Here is a 20,904-nt window from a genome sequence, read left to right as displayed (position 1 = left end):
AACATGCCTAAAGCTCATAGCATAATCATGTAGGCATAAAATCATTTAAGACAAACATGTGCATATCATGATAACATCATGCATGACATATACAGGTACTCTAGTAGAGCAAAAGGATGTGATGATAGCTGTACTGAATCAAAGGAAAAGACACCTGAGTTCCACCAGATGACAGGTTTTGGTATTTTGATGTTGTTACTTCTGTTTTCAAAAAAATCAACTCATATTGCGAGAAATGAGTTGAGCCTCGGGACACGCTGAGGTAATTTCAATTTCTGTTTTCAAAATTCAACTCATATTGCGAGAAATGAGTTGAGCCTCAAGACACGTTGAGGTAATTTAAATTTCTGTTTTCAAAACTCAACTCATATTGCGAGAAATGAGTTGAGCCTCAAGACATGCTGAGGTATTTTCAATTTCTGTTTTTCAAAAAAAAAAATCAACTCATATTGCGAGAGGTGAGTTGAGCCTCGGGACACGCTGAGGTAATTTCAATTTCTGTTTTCAAAATTCAACTCATATTACGAGAAATGAGTTGAGCCTCAAGACACGTTAGGGTATTTTCAATTTCGCTTTCAAAAATCAACTCATATTATGAGAGGTAAGTTGAGCCTCGGTTCACATGCTTTGAGGTATTTTCAATTTCATCTTTCAAAAAAAATTCAACTCATATTATGAGAAATGAGTTGAGCCTCAAGACATGTTGAGGTAATTTCAATTTCTGTTTTCAAAATTCAACTCATATTAGAGAAATGAGTTGAGCCTCAAGACACGTTGAGGTAATTTCAATTTCTGCTTTCAAAATTCAACTCATATTACGAGAAATTAGTTGAGCCTCAAGACATGCTGAGGTATTTTCAATTTTTGTTTTTCAAAAAAAAAAAATCAACTCATATTGTGAGAAATGAGTTGAGCCTCAAGACATGCTGAGGTATTTCCAATTTCTGTTTTTCAAAAAAATCAACTCATATTGTGAGAAATGAGTTGAGCCTCAAGACATGCTGAGGTATTTTCAATTTTTTTTTTCAAAAAAATCAACTCATATTGCGAGAGGTGAGTTGAGCCTCAAGACACGCTGAGGTAATTTCAATTTTTGTTGTCAAAAAAAATCAACTCGTATTGTGAGAGGCGAGTTGAGCCTCAGGTCACACGCCGAGGTATTTTCAATTTCCGTTTTTCAATTTCTGCCTTTCAAAAAAATCAACTCATATTGCAAGAGGTGAGTTGAGCCTTGGCTCACGCTATTGAGCTATTTTCAATTCTGTCTTTCAAAAAATCAACTCATATTGCGAGAGGTGAGTTGAGCTTGAGATCACACACCGAGGTATTTTTTCAATTTATATTTTTCAAAAAATCAACTCACATTGCGAGATGTGAGTTGAGCCTCGAATCACGTGTCGAGGTATTTTCAAAATCTTTTTCAAATTGCTTTTCAAAAATCAACTCATATTATGAGAAGTGAGTTGAGCCTTGGCTCACGTCTTTGAGCTATTTTCAATTCTGTTTTTTCAAAAATTCAACTCATATTGCGAGAGGTGAGTTCAGCTTTTTAATTTCTGCGAGAGTTGAGTTGAGTCTTTTAATTTCTGTTTTTCAAAAATCAACTCATATTGCGAGAGGTGAGTTGAACCTCCAGTCACATATCGAGGTATTTTAAAAATCTGCTTTTCAAGTTAAGTTTCAAAAAATCAACTCATATTGCGATAGGTGAGTTGAGCCTTGGCTCACGCGCTGAGCTATTTTCAATTTCTGTTTTTAATGTCTGTTTTTAGAAGTCAATTCATATTGTGAAAAATGAGTTGAGCTCAGGATCACATGCCGAGTAGAGAATAAATATTGAAGCTGATTGAAGACGTCAGATTCTGTCTCCTTAAAGTTGCAGTGGAGTTGATCGAGGGCATCAGATCTTGCCTTTCTGAAGTCGCAGAAGAAAAGACCACAAACCTTATCTCACTGAAGCGATAGAAGAGTAGATTGAAGTTGTAGAACTCACCTTTCTGAAGTTACAGTGAAGTAGATCGAAGCCATAAATTTCATATCCTTGAAGTTACGTTGGAATAAATTGAAGCTACAAGGCGTATATCATAAGATGCAGTGGAGTGAACCAAAGCTACAAGATATGGTGGACTAAAAAGGGACTAACTAAACAAGAAGAGTTCCAAAGCAAGTCAAGACCTAGCAAGACCGGGCAAATTTGGTCTTCCTTGAAAGTCTTTGCTCTATTCCCGTTGCACGACAATGAACAAAGAGGGGCAACTGTAGAAGCCCAAATTGCCCGGGCCCGATTACATCAAAACCCAACCAAACCTCTAAACCCACTAAAACCCTTAACCCATGACCCATTTACATCTACCCAAACCCATTACAAAACTCAAATATTAAACCCAATTCAAAAGCCCATTAAGCCCCCAAAAAAAAAACCTAACCCAAAAAAAAAACCTAACCCCAAAAAAAAAACCAAGAAACCCTAGCCACCTAGCCACTTTCCCACTTGCCCTATTTTTCCTCCCATTTTTTATATCCATTGTCTACCACCATCACCTACAAAATAGAAAAAGAAATAATAGAAAATCATGTAAAAGATGGCTATAAAAAGCCATTCAAAAATCATGTAAAAGGGGGGATTTTTACAAAGATTGAAAAAGGAGACAAACACAAAAATCCCTTCAAATTTTGAACACAAAAGAAACATCAATAAAAAGGTTGCATCTTTTTTCCTCTTCTTTCGAAGCTTTTTTCTTTCTTTTTTTGTGTTGTTTTTTTCTTTCTTTATATATACATATATTGTTAAGAAAAAAAATTTACCTTTTTCCTACCATCACCACGGTGGCTTAAGAATGGCTGACAGACGGCGGCCGACGATCGACCGGTGACCGGCCCTCCTTGGCCAGATTTCCTTTCCCCCCTCCCTTCTCTCTTCTTTCTCCCTTCTTTTTTTTTTCTTTCTCTCCTCAAAATGATTTTTTTTGTCAAAAATTGGCCTTAAAGTATGTAGCGCTTTGCGATTTAGTCCCTCTTGCTATGTTATGTTTTGAGGGGAGGATTAATTGTGTTTTTGGTCCCCCATAGTTTTATGCATGTTCAATATAGTCCTTTCCTTTTATTTTTATTTCAATTTTGCCCCAAATATTTTGTTTTTAGTTCAATTTAATTCTTTTTAGTTACTTTACTATTTAAATTAATTATTTTAGTTTTATTATATTTCATTTACTTATGTAGTGTGTTAATAATTTTTTTATGTATTTTATATATATTATATATATATTTTTTAATGCCATTAGTTATATATTTCTTATGTATATATTCTTAAATACTATTATATATACATATATATATATATATATTTTAAATACCATATTGTGTATATATTATTATTACAATTTATTACTATTGCTAGTATTATTATAACTATTATTATATTAGTGTATATTTTATGTACATATGTATATATATATATATATATATATATATATATATATTTTGTACATATCATTATTTTATATTATTGTTGTAAATTTTTATGTATATATTTTTTATGTACGTTTCCTAATATTTTCTTTTATTGTAGATATTATTATTATTATTACATACTTTTATTATATACATATATATATATATATGTATTTTATGTACATATTATTATTTTATATTATTATTACCAAATATATCATTTTTCCTATTTTATTATTAGTACATGATTTGTTTTTATTTTGTAAATATCATTATTATTGTTATTCTAAATTCTAGTATTCCATGTTAATATTTTTCATTAATGATATCATTTTTTTGCATCCTTTATCTATTTTAATTTCTCACTTTAGGAATATTTTTCTCATGTTTTAATTAATTTTAAAAATAAGGCAATGTACCAATTTAATATTAAGCCATCGATTTCATCGCTATGTTGGGTGAAATTAAATTAACTTGTGTTAAAAAACGGACACCCTTTCTAAAAAATCGAAAACTAAAATTCTCATTTTCAATCGGATCACGATTAAATATTATATTGAACTCGTATTTTTGAAAATCAAGTCAACACATGTTTATGAGATACCAATTTTGGGCGTCGCGAGGGTGCTAATACCTTCCTCGCAAGAATCGACTCGAACCCCAATTTTTCTCTGGACTTTCACGTAGACCTAAATTTGGCCTTCTTTTTGTTTTAAAATAATTTTATTAGGTGTCCGATCACACCTATAAAAAGGATCGGTGGCGACTCCCTTTGTTAATAAAATCGAAAGTTGATTTTCAAATGTTTAATAAATTGCCACAATTAGCGACCAAGCGAAACTAAAAAAATTTTTTGCGTCGCTACATTGACCATGATCGATCTATTAATTAGTACCCACTTATCTAGTTTTAACAAATATAAGATGCTTTCTAATGCTCGTAGACTTATAATGTCAATTTTGTTGGATTATGAAGGTAATTTTTCATTTCTTCATCAATTACATGCAAATGAAAAGAAAACTAAACTCATAACTCAACAAAGTCAACATTAATTTGGCTCTCAATTAAGGATGAACTTTATTAGATAAACAAACTAAATTAGTTGAGAGTGACCTTGATCCATTTATTAATTAGTACCCATTAATCTAGTTTTAACAAATATAAGATGTTTTCCAATACTCTAGCCTTATAATGTCAACTTTACTAGATTATGAGTCTGGTTTATATTGTTGAGAGAGATAATCTAGCAAGGTCCACGTTTCCTTGGCTCTCAATGTCCATATTTACGGATTTACAAATTCCAATTCAATCATGTCAATATTTTTTCCATCTCAGAGACAAATATTAACTCTATCCATCTTCTCCATTATCTCTATCACTGCAACTTCTTAGCTTCAATCTAATCAAAAAATCATGATCAGGTTTAAATCAAAAATTATTGTTTAAATCAAGAATTAAATCAAACCGAGGATAATCAGGAAAAAGCCAAAATTGTCAAATAGTCCTTGAAAATTCAAAATTATTTATATTATATCAATATAATATTATAGACAAAAGTGTAAATCAATACTGTTATATAATAATACTATGTGCGCCTTCCGATTTAAGTTCAGGAAGGTTATGGGAAGAAGTAAATATTGTATAAAAAAAAATTATTCCATAGCTTTGTTTTAGTATAACAAAGTTATTTTTTTGTCTATTTTACGGTCTATAAAGATTAATCATTTCAGTGTTCATTGATGCTCTCTCCTAATAATATTGTCCTCAAGATTTGAGCTTAAGTTCTTTCTCTGAAGAGAAATCTATCAAGCTTTCACTCAAAAAAAAAAAAAGGAAAATTTGCACAAACTTAAAATAGAATACGTTTCTTACAAGTTTCTTACAGGTTTGAAAGATTGTTGATTTTTGCCTATTATTTATTATTTCAGATATTTATTAAGTTGAAACTGGATTAAGTCACTACGTTTAGATATTATATAATTTTCAGATATTTTTCTTTCCTTTTACATATTATATAATTTATAATATATTATTTTTGTTTAGAAATTTGATAAACATATATAATAGCAAAAGAAATATATTCTTTTTTTCTACTCGGTAATAAAATTTAGTTAATAAAAAATGGGTGGAGCAAAATGAAATTAAATTAATAATTTAGACAGAATCAAAAAATATAAAAATCATATATAAAATCGTACCATATTTAGAATCTGATATATGAAACCTCAAAGTGTGAGTTCATATCATCTTAGCTTTTAATCTTGGCCAATATCTCTGACGAATTCACAGATTTTGAACAAATAATATTTTAAACTCAATCATAAGTAATGGCGGAGGTAGAAAATTTTTTTGAGAGATGGATTTAAATTGTATATTTTATAATAGTAAACAGGTAATTTCATCATTTTTAAACGACTAAATTAAATTTTTATCATTTTTAGACTAAAGTATAATTTTGCCATTACTAATTTATAATTTTATAAATTATAAAAAGCTTGAATTTAAATTTTACTACTTTAAGAGGACCATGATTCCCAGTCTCTTAGTGGCTCCACCACTAATCATAAGTACTTGTTTATGATATTAAATTTATAAGATTAAATCCTTAAATTAAAAAATCGATAATAAGTCTAACATTTATCATTGAAGCTAAAACATGGATTTTATTTTATTTTATGAATAGAAAAAATTTGTCGAATTCATAAAATAGATAAAAACTCAAACAAAATTATGAAAATGTTTTAAACTAATTTATTTATAAAAAATAATTTTAAACTCTGAATTTATTTTAAAGTATGTACAATTTAATAAAATATATTCTTATTTTATATTTATTATACTAAATATATTCTAATATTTTTTAAAATTTAATAAAGTCTCCTGTGGAATTTTAAACAGAATTTGTTTGAGGAATAATTTTATCACATTGCTTAAAGTTTACAACAAAAAGAAGCTGACATCCTTAACATTGTTGGCCACCCAACAACCATATAAATAAATAAATACACATTCATAAAGTAGTACTTCTCCTGTTGAAACTATTTCGTCACAATTTTCATTTTTTATGGGATGAAATATATATTTAATGAAATTCGCTTATAATTTTCCATATATGATGGGAATAGAGAACAAAGGTTGAGCTAAAAATATATAGGAATGGATGGAGTCTTGGGTGGGATCCGATTAGATCGAATTTTTAGTTTTTAAATTTGAATAGATTTGAGACCTCATGTAGAGGTTTTGTACAAAAACTTATCAAAAAGTAGAGAGTGTAAATTTATGTTTGGGTTGTATCGTAATTCAAAATAGAAAATTTCAAAATTAAATGGATTTAAAGGTTTTAAATTTTAAAGAATTTTATTATTTATAACTAAATTTCAATAAAACTTATCTTTTATTATATAAATAATAATTCAGATTCAACAAGTTTTTACCTTATTTCAAACTTGAGGAAAGATAAAATTTGGAAGCAATCTTCCGATACTTGAAAGGCATCTAACATTACATTAAGAAAACAAAGGTTGCTTGAACTATTTTCCAAGTCAACTATCAAATTTCATTTACTATTTAATCCCAACCTCAAGCTTTCAGTTCTCACAACTTTTCGATATTCCATAATTACAATAACATTCGTTACATCTACAATCTTCCGTACTTTTTCTTCAACATCTTAACATCAATGGCCAAAGTTAACAAGAGATTGGCTGTTCTAGTGGGTTGCAATTACCCAAACACCCAATACGAATTGCACGGATGTATAAACGATGTGGTAGCCATGAAAGACGTGCTGGTTAAACGATTCGGGTTCGATCCAACAAATATCGAACTCTTGACCGATGCATCGGCGGCGACTGGAGAAGGGTCATCATCGGTGGTTTTGCCGACAGGGGAGAACATTAAGGCAGCATTGAGTAAGATGGTGAGACAGGCTGAAGCCGGTGATGTGTTGTATTTCCATTATAGTGGACATGGAACAAGAATTCCAAAACCTGCCCACCTTTTCGGACACGATGAGGCAATTGTGCCTTGTGATTTCAATCTCATTACAGGTAAACTTTTTCCCACTATACTTTTAATTTTATTTTATACGAATCTCGAAATATAAAATTCTTGACTTCACCTAATACGCATGTGTGATTGTTGTAGACGTGGATTTTAGACAATTAGTTAACCAATTACCAAAAGGAGCAAGTTTCACGATCTTGTCGGATTCATGTCACAGTGGTGGTCTCATTGATAAAGAAAAAGAACAAATTGGACCTTCTACCTATAGGGCAGCTTCATCACTTTCTTACAAGGCTAAGAACATCCCTTTTGAATCCATACTTGAGCACCTAACAACACTAACAGGGATCAACACATCAGACATTGGTACTCATTTGTTAGAATCCTTTGGTGCCAATGCCAGCCTCAAATTCCTCACACCTCAGCTCGAGTCCGAGTTATTCGACTTCTTGAAGGCTGATGAGGGGATTTTGTTAAGTGGGTGTCAAGCAGATGAGACATCGGCGGACATGAACCCGATGGAGAGCGGTGGAAAAGCGTACGGAGCCTTTAGCAATGCCGTCCAGATGGTATTGAAAGAGAACACCGGAAGATTAAGCAATAAAGAGGTTGTGATGATGGCTAGAAAAGTTTTAGAGGCTCAAGGAATTGATCAACACCCTTGCCTTTATTGCAGTGATGAGAACGCCGATGCTACTTTCTTATGCCAGGCTGAGGCCGAGCCTTACTGATACCGGTATCGACAATTTAAATATTGATTGCAACGTGATATTACGATCGTTATTTTACGAATTCGATTCTTCTAGTTACTAATGTTTAACAAAATTCACTATATCCGAAAATATGTTGGCAACAGCAATTTAAATTCCGATTTGAATATATGTATTTGCTTTGTGATTCATTTGCAATAATAAGATGTAATGTCAGCCTCTTGAATAATAAATTCTTAATCTATATTATCTATGAATTTGTGAAACATTTCTTGTTAAACTAATTGCTAAGGACCATTATTTATGTGTTCATTTCTTGACTATGATATAAGTAACAGAATGAATTTTATGGACAATTTTTAGCAGATCCGTGTCCGCCTAAATTCCAAGGAACTGCTTATGAGGAGGAAAAAAGATTTACCTTGCTTGGAACTGTTGCAGTTTAAAGTTCAATTCATGTTTCTGTGTCGACAGATTATATCGTGGTGGTGGTTTAGCTCTTCTCTGGAATTCTAAGTATAATATTTCAATGACCGGTTTTTGTGGAAATCATATTAACGTGGTTGTTGATGTTGATAACATGATTAAGTGGCGCCTTTCTAGGTTGTATGGGTACCCCGAGGCCGCTCATAAGCAATTGCTAGTTGGGAGTTACTTTGTTCTCTCGCTCGGGCTTCTAGGTTGTCGTGGGTTTGCATCGATGACTTCAACTATCTTCTTTCTTTGAATGATAAACGAGGTGGTGGTCACTACTCAACTGCTTGGTTAGACAGTGATAGAACCAAGGTTGTTCATCACTGATTCGATTTTTGTTCAACATTGTTTGTCAGTTTAAACACTGTTCACACAAGAATTTTAGGACAACCTATGTGAGATGTTGGTATTTTTAGTTGGGCCTTCACAAGTATTTTCTTTATAAGCAAATGAATTTCAAAACGCTTTTTATTTCACTCCAAATAATGGTGGTCAACTTTAGATGATTGAAAGAACTATGAAATTGACATGTCTTAAGGCTTATTCTTATCCTTATTTTTTAAGTTATTTATTTGGTAATTTATTTACTATTTCACTTGGTTAATAAAGATTTATTTTAAGTTTTTACCTTGTTAAGACTACCTAGAGAAGATGTCGATTTTAGCTTATAAATAAGCTATTGTGCCTCACATTTGGGTGTGTTTTTGGAGTGTTTTTGGCTTGTTATTTGTGTATCTTTTATTTTTTTTGCACTCTTATGTTAAGTTTTATTGGAGAATTTATATTTGATGAATTGTTATTTGCGTAACAATTGGGATCGGTGTTGGGGCTACAACTACTTCTTTATGTAATGGTAGGTTAGGCTTAAGCCAATAGACGGTATAGAAAATTATTGAATAAAAATCATTCACCAAATGGGACTTTACAGAATAGAATCGGTGAATCTGAATTGCGTTAAAAAATTTCTTGTGTTTATATCTCTCTTTTTTTATTTTACTTACTGTTTGTGTTTTCTTCGAACTCGTATCATTCTTCAAAAATAATTTAATTTTTGTAAAAAAATATTGTTTATAACTATATTATATAAATAATAAATCAGATTGGATTCTGTTATTGAGTTGGAGGGGTTATCATAGCCGGATAAGTTTAATCATCAGCAAAGATTGAATGTTTGAAGCAATCATATCCGACGCTTGAAAGGCATCTAACATTACATGAAAACAAAGGTTGCTTGAACTATTTTCCAAGTCATCTATCAAATTTCATTTACTAAATAATCCCAACCTCAAGTTTTCAGTTCTCACAACTTTTCGGTATTCGATAATCACAATAACATTCATTACATCTACAATCGTCCATACTTTTTCTTCAACATCTCAGCATCAATGGCCAAAGTTAACAAGAGATTGGCAGTTCTAGTGGGTTGCAATTACCCAAACACCGAATACGAATTGCATGGATGTATAAACGATGTGGTAGCCATGAAAGACGTGCTGGTTAAATGATTCGGGATCGATCCGACAAATATCGAGCTCTTGACCGATGCATCGGCGGCGACTGGAGAAGGGTTGTAATCGATCGTTTTGCCGACAGGGGAGAACATTGAGGCAGCATTGAGTAAGATGGTGAGCCAGGCTGAAGCCGGTGATGTGTTTTATTTCCATTATAGTGGACATGGAACAAGAATTCCAAAGCCTGCCCATCTTTTTGGACCAGATGAGGCAATCGTGCCTTGTGATTTCAATCTCATTACGGGTAAATTTTTTATACTAAACTTTTAATTTTAGTTGAAATACAAAATTCTTGACTTCGCATCTTTTAATTGTAGACGTGGATTTTAGACAATTAATTAATCAAAGGAGCAAGCTTCACAATCTTGTCGGATTCATGTCACAGTGGTGGTCTCATAGATAAAGAAAAAGAACAAATCGGACCTTCCACTTATAGGGCAACTTCACCACTTTCTTACAAGGCTAAGAACATCCCTTTTGAATCCATACTTGAGAACCTAACAACACTAACAGGGATAAACACTTCAGACGTTGGTACTCATTTGTTAGAATCCCTTTGGTGCCAATTCCAGCCTCAAATTCCTCACACCTCAGCTCGAGTCCGAGTTATTCGACTTCTTGAAGGCTGATGAGAGGATTTTGTTAAGTGGGTGTCAAGCAGATGAGACATCGGCGGACATGAACCCGATTGAGAGCGGTGGAAAAGCGTACGGAGCCTTTAGCAATGCCGTCCAGATGGTATTGAAAGAGAACTCCGGCTGATTAAGCAATAAAGAGGTGGTGATGATGGCTAGAAAGGTATTTCCTGAGGCCGAGCCTTATTGATATTGGTATCGACAAATTAAATATCAATTGCAACGTGATATTACGATCGTTATTTTACAAATTCGATTCTTCTAATTACTAATGTTTAACAAAATTCACTATATCCGAAAATACGTTCGTTGCTGCACTTTAGAATCTGATATGAATATATGTATTTGCTTTGTGATTCATTTCGGGTGAAATTGTGAAAGAAACTCTTAATGTATATTTTATATGAATTTGTGAAACATTTCGGGTTGAGATTTTTTAATTGTTATTAATAAATGTTGGGTATAATAATAAGTTATGTTGTATTTTTAATAAGAGAATTTAGATTCGAATATTAAATATAATATTATTGAAAAAGACAAGAAGTACAATCAGATAATAAGCCTGTAATAGCAAAAACCTTCACTAACTTTATTCAAAACATAATAATAATAACCCTAAACCCTAATAAAAATTAAAGCCTAAGGGTCAAATCGATTTCTGAATCATCATTGTGATTAGTTGCTGGCCTATTGGCTGCAACATTTGCCTGAGAATTACGAGCAAAGCTCGCAAGTGAACCACTTCCGGTAACCACTCTTGAAGAGGTTGAAGGCCCTGAGATTGCAATTCCACCATTGTTGTTGATGCTTAACCTGCCATTAAAACTTGGAGGAAGACGGTTCCTCATAGCTAGCCTAGGGTATCCATGACCGGAAAGATATCCACCGGATCCAAACAGTGTCCATGAATGTGAAGGCTTATGGATCATGGATCCTAGCCTAACCCCAAGGATTGATCTATTCAAAGATCCATGATAAGGGGTTGAAGATAAGGTTGGATAGGGGTAATGGGGATAGGTTGGAGGGGTAAAAGTTTGTGTTTGGATCTCTCGAAGCCTTTTGGCTAATGCACGCTCTTGCCTGTGGGCATTTTGGTGTCCCCCTAAGGCTTGAGGACTAGTGAACTTTGACCTGCAATAGTTGCAAGAGAAAGTCTTTTCGGGTTCAGGTTGGTTTTCGGAAGAAGTAATAATCGGGTTCGTAGGGGTGGAAAGATTGATTACAATCTCTGATTCGCGCAATGAACGATTATCGTTGGAGAGGTTGCTAGATTCAACTCTAGATGCATTGGCAGCTTCACTAGCCATGATTTTTGGTGTGAAGGTCATAAATGAGGGATGTTAAATTTATAGTGAAGTTGAGTTAGTAATATCGGTTCAATTATGGAAAGAAAATCTCATTTTGTAGTGTCAATGTGTATGAATTTTCCATCTTTGAGATTTTGTGACTTGGAATTTCTTGCCTATTAGGCACTAATTTACATACTTAGTAGGTAGATAAAAATCTCAAGTGGCAGATGCTGCAAATTCATGCATCACGTTTAACAAATTAATGTTTACACATATTCATTACCATAAAAATAAAGAAAAAAAATCCAGAATATGAAACTGTTATGGTAAATACAATTTTATACACTTATAGATAACTTTGAACTTCGCATAATTAACATTACTTACGCTAATTAGGCGTGTTCATAAATCGAGTTATTAATTTATCTTTTGTCTAGTTTGAGTTAAAATCGATTACGATCGTATTTTATAATTTATTTTAAGATAAATTTCAATTATACGTTATTTTAATTTATTATGAAATATGAAATATTAATTTGATTTTGTTCAATTGTATATAAATTTTGATTTAAATTCAATTTTTATAGATGATTAACACATTATCAATTTTTACTTAATACGTATTCAATTTAATTGTTATTCAAAATAAATATAATTAAATTAAAATCAAATTTTAATTATAATTGAATTAACTATGTCACATTATTTTATTTAAATTAACATGTCACATTGTTTATTAAATAAAAATAAAAATAAAAATATATAATTTTAGGATTTAACCGAATTACAAAAGTTTATTTGGATTCGATTTCAAACTAATTTTTGTTTTATAGTCATTCAAGTTTTAGCATGTTGTTTTTTAATCATCAAATATTTTTGAATTTAGTCGCTCTTATTAAATCAATTGCAATTCTTAATTACTTCACCAATAAAATGTCTTTTTGGTCACTAGGTGAAATGTTGATGTAGGTAGATATAATAATGAATTTAGTCCTTAATATTTTATACATTCTATCAATTTGGTCTTAATTCTAAAAATTTAGTTCAATATTTACACATTATGTCAATTCGATCTGATTTTAGAAATTCATAAAATTATTAATTAAAAAATACATAAAATTTTCAAAATTATAATTTTAATATTTTTGAAACTTTTTTTGTAATTATAATTTTATGAATTTCTAAAATAAAGATCGAATTGACATAATGTGTAAACATTGTAGGTTAAATTTATTGAATTTTTAAAATTAGGATCAAATTGACATAATGTGTAAAATATCAAAGATTAAATTTGTTATTATACCTAGCCACATCATCATTCTGTCTAGTGATAAATTTATTTTAATGGTGGAGTGACTAAAAGTTACAATTAATCTAACAGGAGAGACTAAATTAACCAAAAAAAAAACCTCTAGTGACCAAAATAGAAACACGTTAAAACTTAGGTGACTATTACACTAAAAAATAAATGAAGTAGTCAAATTTTGATTTAAAAACAATTATAACATTCGATATGGTTCGAGTACGCTAAAGCGCATTATCCTCATATTTATGGGTTGGGGAGGGGCTATGGGTAGTTCTAGACATTGTGTCAAAAAAGAACAGACATGATCAGAATCTATAATAATATTATTCAAAAAAATAAAAAAATAATTGTAACATTTACGATAAACTCTTTTTTTTTAAATATTTATGATAAACTTTGTTTCGATACTCGTATGGTTCTCACCCATGCTTCACATTGAGTTGATTATTTGTTTTTTTTTTATTATGGATTAGAATTTTGAAGTTTAAAATATGTTTTAAGTCCCCATATACTTCGTAAATTTGGAATTTAGTCTCCTTACTTTTATTTTTAAAATTTAGTCTCTCTAATTTTTTTAAATTTAAAAATTCAAGTTATATTGTTATCGCCATTAAAATTCTTTTATTAAATTCAGGGTTAATATTTGATACATTAACAGTGTAATTTTTTTCCACTAGCAATCTTAAAAAATTGTCATGTATCTCTCTTTTTTTTAATATTTGTTTCTTTAATAATTTACAGTACTCTTATAGGATACTTGTCAATCATTTGGCCCTTACAAGACACTTGTCAACTCATTGAAAATAATTTAAAAATCAATTGAGCCCTAGTTGAAAAATGTAATCGATTGTGTGTTTAAATGAAAGTTAACAATTAATTGAACCGTTATAGTTGTTATTTCCATTAAGGACCTCGCAGGTTGTTAACTCTTTATTTAATCTACACGGCGATATGTGATTGGATTAGAATTTATTTTAGTATTATGTTAATTAATGACATGAAAATTTAAAATTAAGGAAATAAAAATTACAAGCAAAAAATAAAATAAAATAAAAACATTTCCTTCTCGCTACTATTGACTCACATCACCTTGTCGTCACCACATCCTAGCATTTCGCGTCGACGCGCCATCGAGAATAAATAAATTATAATTGAATTATCGAGTAATGGAATAAAGTACATCAATATTAGTAGAGGAATGTATTGGATAATAGAGAAGATTCAAAAATAAATAAATAAATAAATTATAATATAATATAATAATATACAATTTAATAATATACAATATACAATATTATCATTACTTTAATTTATCATTACTTCCCAAGCAAGGATGGAGGTTAATTAATTTTCCGAATTCTTTGCTTGCTCATACGATGAAAGCTAAATATTATATGGATACTGATTTCTTAAGTGTAAGTTTAGGAAATATACCTTCCTATACCTTATAGAGTGTTTGGGCGTTAAGTGGCTCCTCCAAATCAGTCTGTGTTGGCGTGTTGGGACCGAAACAAAAATTTCAGTAAAGAAAGTTGCGTGGGTGCCGGGAGCTGTGGACTACAAAATTCAAAATGCGGAGAATTGCTCGGACACTATTGTGGTGGCAGATCTAATAAAGAATACCTACTGCGAAAGTGATGCAAGCAGAATCTTGAGTATTCCATTGGCGAAATTTTTGCATGAAGGCTATCAGGTGTGGTGAGGAGAGGCATCCGGGAAATATTCTGTCTGAAATGGCTACAAGCTTCTATTACAAGTGACTATGGATCCTTATCATCTGTACAACCAGACTGAACATATGTATTTTTACAAGAAATTATGGGGACTGAGCTTGCCCTCAAAACTGAAGATTATAGGATGTCATTTTTCCATGAATTTCCTTAGTAGTATAGGGGCAAAAACTAAAATTTGACTATTGTCTAATGTAAAGAAAAAACAGAATTAAGGCAAACCCAAAAAAAAGGGAAGTCAGTACATTGATCTTTAAGACTATTAAGATATTCAAATTATATATAATATGAAGTATTTTAATCAAATAGTTAATAATATTAATTATATAGACTGATTAATAATATTATAAAAATATTTATGTTAAAAATTAAAATATATATTAAATTTCAAATATTGAGAAAAGAATTTGAATTCCAAATTTGAGTATAACAAAAAACCAAAATTTAAATTTAAATATTTTTCATAATATAAAAAAGAGCACATAATGCTATATGGAAGGCCCTAAGGAATGTACTTTTATATATAGTTATATATAGTTATATAGAAAACAAAGGAAGTTCCCCAGGAATGTCCTGAGATTTCGATAGTTCGAATTCATATTTTATTATGCATAAATGTCATCTGATTTCTCTTTTAAATTATTATGGGTTTAAGTATCATCATATGTGGGTTCTGTCTATATTTATTCTAATCTAGATCTAAATTTATTTTGTTTATAAATTTATTGTATTTTGTAATGTGCTTGTATTTGTAAACTCCTTTTTAAAAAAAAACTTCTCAAACTTGTATCTTAATTGTTATCATAATTAAATATGTTCATGAGTCGGGCTAAGGTTAAACATGATACTAACGTATTTTATTCTTGTTTATGTCCGACCCGACCTGAAATATAGGTTCAAAATTTTGTTAAAATCTACCAATATTTATAAATGGTTAACCTAAACTCATTTTAGGTCTATTCATATTATTTTTCAGAAAAATATTAATTTTAATTTAATCTATTTTTATTCATTAAAATTTTATGCATAGCCAACTTAATAATTTTTAATGTTTACCTTATAGACTATAAAGAGATGTATGACATTTAATTTTAGTGTCATTTAAGATAAGAATGAAGCTAATTAAAATAAATTATAGTATGATTAAAAATGTTAACCAATGTCTAAGCACTAGTCGGCATTAGGTTGTTTTATAATTTAAGATTTTATATTAGTTTATCTATTCACGTGGAATTCAAGTGTAAGATTTTATTTTTAATCATCTCATTCGATTCATTATTAGAGGGCTCATGGAATGGATTGGATCAAATTCCGGTCGGATTTGAGTATGATATTAATATATTTTATTTTTATTTAAGTTCGATTCGACTCGAAATATGAGTTTAAAATTTTGTTTAAATTTATCCATATTTATAAAAAGTTAACACAAGCTCATTTTAGACCGGTCATATTATTTTTTAAAAAATTTAAAATTATATTATATTATTATAATATTTATTAATTTTAATACATTTTTATTTATTAAATTTTTATATAGTCATCTTAACATTATTTTAATGTTTACATTAGAGTAGTATTATATATTTAGTATAGATTTATTTTTTAATGTGTTCTAAATTACATAATATATAAAAATAATATAATATAAAGTATTATAAATTTAAAAATTGATTAGGCGGGTTGGGCTCGAGCCTTGAAGGTTTAAGCCCAAGCCTAACTCATATTTTAAACTGCCCTAATTTTTTTGCCCGAGCTCATTTTTGGAACCTAATATTTTTATCTAAACCCTCTCAAATTTGAACGAGCCTTGAATTTAAACGAATAACCCAACCCGTGAACAAATCTATTCATAACGATATATAGAATTATGTACTATTAATATATCAAATATTAGCTTTGATTTAAATTATTGGTGGGACCATAAGTCTAATCCAAATATTTTAATAAATAAAATATGTTTATTTAAACTTAATTATATAAATATATCTAAATATTAATATAACATTTTAAACTTTATTAATATTGATATGAACTTGAAGTCAAAAAAATATTTTAGAGGCACAAATTTGAGTTATAATTTTTTTTTTGAAAAATTTTCATTGTGTTAAGTTATAATTACATAATTTTTAAAAGATTAAATTAATATTTTATTAATATTTTTTTAGTTTCAATGCATTAATACTAAATATGATTTAATATTAATATTGTATAAGGTGTTGCTAATTGTATATATATTCATCTATTTTGTTGTGGTGATGTTATTTTTGAAGTTTTATATGTTTTAATTAATTATATGTTTTTTCTTGTTAATTTTTTTAGATATATATAATTTTCGTACATTAAAATTAATTGTATGTATATTTTGATAAATTGTACATGTGTGTCATGTTTATGTTACTTTCATTTTGTAATATATTTTGTATAGTTTATCATAATTATTCAATTTAGAGAAATTATTCTTTTATTTGTGTTATGTATCAATTTTATCATATTTTACGTAATTTGTCATACAGATTCAATTTGTAGAAAAAAAATTTATGTTCATATTGTATTCATGTTATGTAGATTTTAACACATGATATTTGTGTAATGTACATATACTTTTTATGACATCATGAACACGTGTTTTATCATTTTACATTATTTTATTATATCTTAAATTATGTCATACTTTTATGGTCTTTCATGATAATTTAATTTTAATTTTAAATTCATTAATTTAAAAAACATCGTAACACTTGTATATATTTGATTCAATCCTAAGTAAAACATCATCCCTCAATCCCTAAAGAGGAATAATATGCACTTAACCGTACTTGAATTCACATCCTCTAAGTTATTGTAATAATATTAATATAAATATTATATTTAAAACTTTCATTTGCTTTTTCAAAACCAAACGATGGTATACTCTAGAACTAATTATATTTATATTATTTTATTGTTATTATTTTTAAGTGCAATGGAAATTCCTCGATAATTTATACATTTGTGTATTGACGAGACCATTCACTATTTTTTGAAGCTTAATCTCTTCCCCTAAATGAATTATATAACCAAGAGAAACTATGAACTGGAATAGAAGAACTTGCCCTTCCTATGAATAAATATTTCATAGTAGACTCTTTAGACATACATAATTCTTGATGTATCTAGATAATAGGTAGGAGCATAACCTGAAACATTTTTTAACTACGAAGATAGTTATTAAATCATTAGCACCACATAAAAACATTTCTCTTAGAGTGACTATAGATATGAATAATAGAAACTCTGCTATAGTTATTTTTATACATTCAATATACCCTACAGGCAAAGGAATATATATATTGAACATAGTAAAAATAAGAAATTGAAAGATTTTACTGAAATTATTTGAAAATTTCCTCAAAAGCTAATCAAAGGTAGTCATAGGTTCTTTATCTTTAATAAAACAATAAGGTCATTTTGCTCGTTACTAAACTTATTGAAGAGAGGAAATATAATCAATATTTTTTTTATCATAAGTTGAATCAATCATAAGAAAAAAATTTAGGTAAAAAATTCAAATACATTACGAGGAAAATAAAGCTTCCATCAAAGAAAAGCAAATGAAAGCCTTTCATAAAATTTCTCATAAAACTGAGAATGAAGTTTTCATTCTATTGAGCATGACTCATATTTCAATCAAATTTGAGAAATAATCTTTCAGTTAAACTCTGTTTATTTGTTTCAATCAAACTTTGATTAGTCTATATTATTTTATTATTGTAACGCCCTAAATAATTTAAGTCTACTTTTGTGAAATTTGGCACAAATATGTATTTCCTTCAATGGTTAAGTGTTCTGGGTGTGTGTGTGAGGTCTTGGGTTTAAGCCCCACTTTTGGTTATTCTGTTATTTTTCATCCTAGCCTTATCCCTGTTGGGTAGGTTTTTGTAATATTGTTTGTAAACTCACATTAGAATGAGCCTGCTGGTTTGAGTGGTAAGGAGTTAGCTTGCTGAAGGTCTTGTGTTTGAATCCTTACGTAAGCGTGGATGATAATTTTTGTTTCGATCGTCTGTTAGAGGTTCAGTAGAATTAGGAGGCAGAAGTAAGTGGATAGTGGAGTAGCGGGAAGTAGAGAGATTATAGGATAATTTTTGCCAAAATAATCAAATGGTTATTTTTAATTTTTTATTTTTTATTTTCTTTTCCTCTTTCCTTCTGACGTTTTCTTCTCTACTCCACTGTCAACCTTTTTCTTTTTTTTTCCAATTCCGGTCATGTTCTTTTTCTGCAAATTGCCGATTCCTTCACGTGGTTTGTAGGTAAGATTTCACTGTGGGTTAAGGAGTTGTTGTCTAATGCTTTAATTTCTTTGGGTGTTTTTGAACTAATTTTGTTTTGCCGTTTCGGTAGGTGTTGCCCAATAAATTTGAAACCCTTTGATTGAGTAGTGAAGTTTAGAGGCTACCATTGTCGAGGGTAAGTTCTAAATCGTTTTAGTGCAATTTTTCTATTGTGGTTTTACGTTGTGCCTAAAAAGTGTCTCGTTTGGATTTGTGAATTAAGGTTAATTGGGGACTTTTTGTTTGATAATTGTAGGTTTTGTTCACTTCGGGGGTACGATTACTTTAAAAAATAATCAGATGTGTACCCTAAACACGAAAAATCACGGTTCGGTGAAAGTTGAAAAAGGGCATTGTCGACGTCACACGGGCATATGCCAGACCGTGTACGAGACATGGCCGTGCGCGAGACATGACCATGTAATAGCGAATGTGTGGCCGTGTGGGCCATATAGGCTAGGCCAGGTTGGGTGTATGGGCTACACGGACATGCCACACGGGCATGTAAGTTTTGGGCCAGGCCGTATGGGCCACATGGGCAATACCAATCTGGGCGTGTGGGCTCATACGGGCATGTAGGCTCAAAATTTTAAAATTTTTCCCTAAAGTTGCACGGGTCATTCTGATCGACTGTGGGCCTACCGTAGGGTCGGTAAGGGCTAACCAAAAACTTTTTCATATGATCTGATATTCTGATAGTCTGATCTGTGTAGGAAACTAATATGTATGTCTGACTGTTCTATTTGAGTATATATGTTATCTGTATACGAGCATGATAAGCATAATAATTCTGTTAATTCTGTCATCTGTATATGTTTGGGGTGGGATTTGTATATTCGGAGAAAGTGATCTGTACGGTAACCTTTCGCCTATATTCTGGCAACTTGACTGTATATTATTCTGTTATGTATCGCATCGACACTATATGGTGTGTAGGGATGGGTGAGTGTTTTTAACCCCACATGGTATGATGGGATAGTCAAAGATGGTATGTAGAGGATGGAGGTAGGATTTGTATATCTGTTTTGTTTATCTGATTCTGATATCTGTATTTGTTAAGGACTTAAGTCCAAATCTGTATTTGTCTATACATGTGATTCTATGTATGTTGCATGACTATCTTTACTAGGTTACACACTAAGTTTATGAAAACTCACATCTATTTGTCTGTTCTGTACAGGTAACCCTCGAACTTAGGAAGGTCGGTGCAACGAAGGCTCAACGGTGACCACTAGATAAAACTGCCTTTGAGTTTCGGTATTTTTAAAATTCTGGATTTATTTGAGAATTTGTAATTCTTTTTTGGGACTCTTTAGACTGTATGGTTTTAACTGTTGGTTTTGGTTTTGGTTTTGATTATTTTTTATCCTGTATTGTTGTTGAAATGATTTATGAAAATGATGGTTTCGATAATAAACAAGTAAATGAATATGTTTTGTAAAATTTAGACATTTTATAACAAGAAACTTTAAAAGATTTTT

General features: G+C 30.3%; 2 protein-coding genes and 1 pseudogene across 2 annotated transcripts; 2 read left to right on the top strand and 1 right to left on the bottom strand.

Moving 5' to 3' along the window:
- The first annotated feature begins 7,021 nt into the window (after positions 1-7,021).
- Positions 7,022-8,431, top strand: LOC108485663 (metacaspase-9-like). Its single transcript, XM_017789515.2, has 2 exons — positions 7,022-7,499; positions 7,597-8,431. The coding sequence occupies exons 1-2, from the start codon at positions 7,130-7,132 to the stop codon at positions 8,184-8,186; spliced, it is 960 nt and encodes a 319-aa protein (XP_017645004.1). The 5' UTR covers positions 7,022-7,129; the 3' UTR covers positions 8,187-8,431.
- Positions 8,432-9,944: 1,513 nt separating this feature from the next.
- Positions 9,945-11,202, top strand: LOC108485089 (metacaspase-9-like; annotated as a pseudogene).
- Positions 11,203-11,417: 215 nt separating this feature from the next.
- On the bottom strand, positions 11,418-12,092 carry LOC108485090 (zinc finger protein 1-like). The gene has a single exon (XM_017788944.1). The coding sequence runs from the start codon at positions 12,090-12,092 to the stop codon at positions 11,418-11,420; it is 675 nt and encodes a 224-aa protein (XP_017644433.1).
- Positions 12,093-20,904: the final 8,812 nt, after the last annotated feature.

Source organism: Gossypium arboreum, chromosome 6 (genome assembly GCF_025698485.1).
Source record: "Gossypium arboreum isolate Shixiya-1 chromosome 6, ASM2569848v2, whole genome shotgun sequence".
NCBI lineage: Eukaryota > Viridiplantae > Streptophyta > Magnoliopsida > Malvales > Malvaceae > Gossypium > Gossypium arboreum.
The sequence above is the reverse complement of the archived record's forward strand: the minus strand, read 5'-3'. Positions and strand labels throughout refer to the sequence as shown.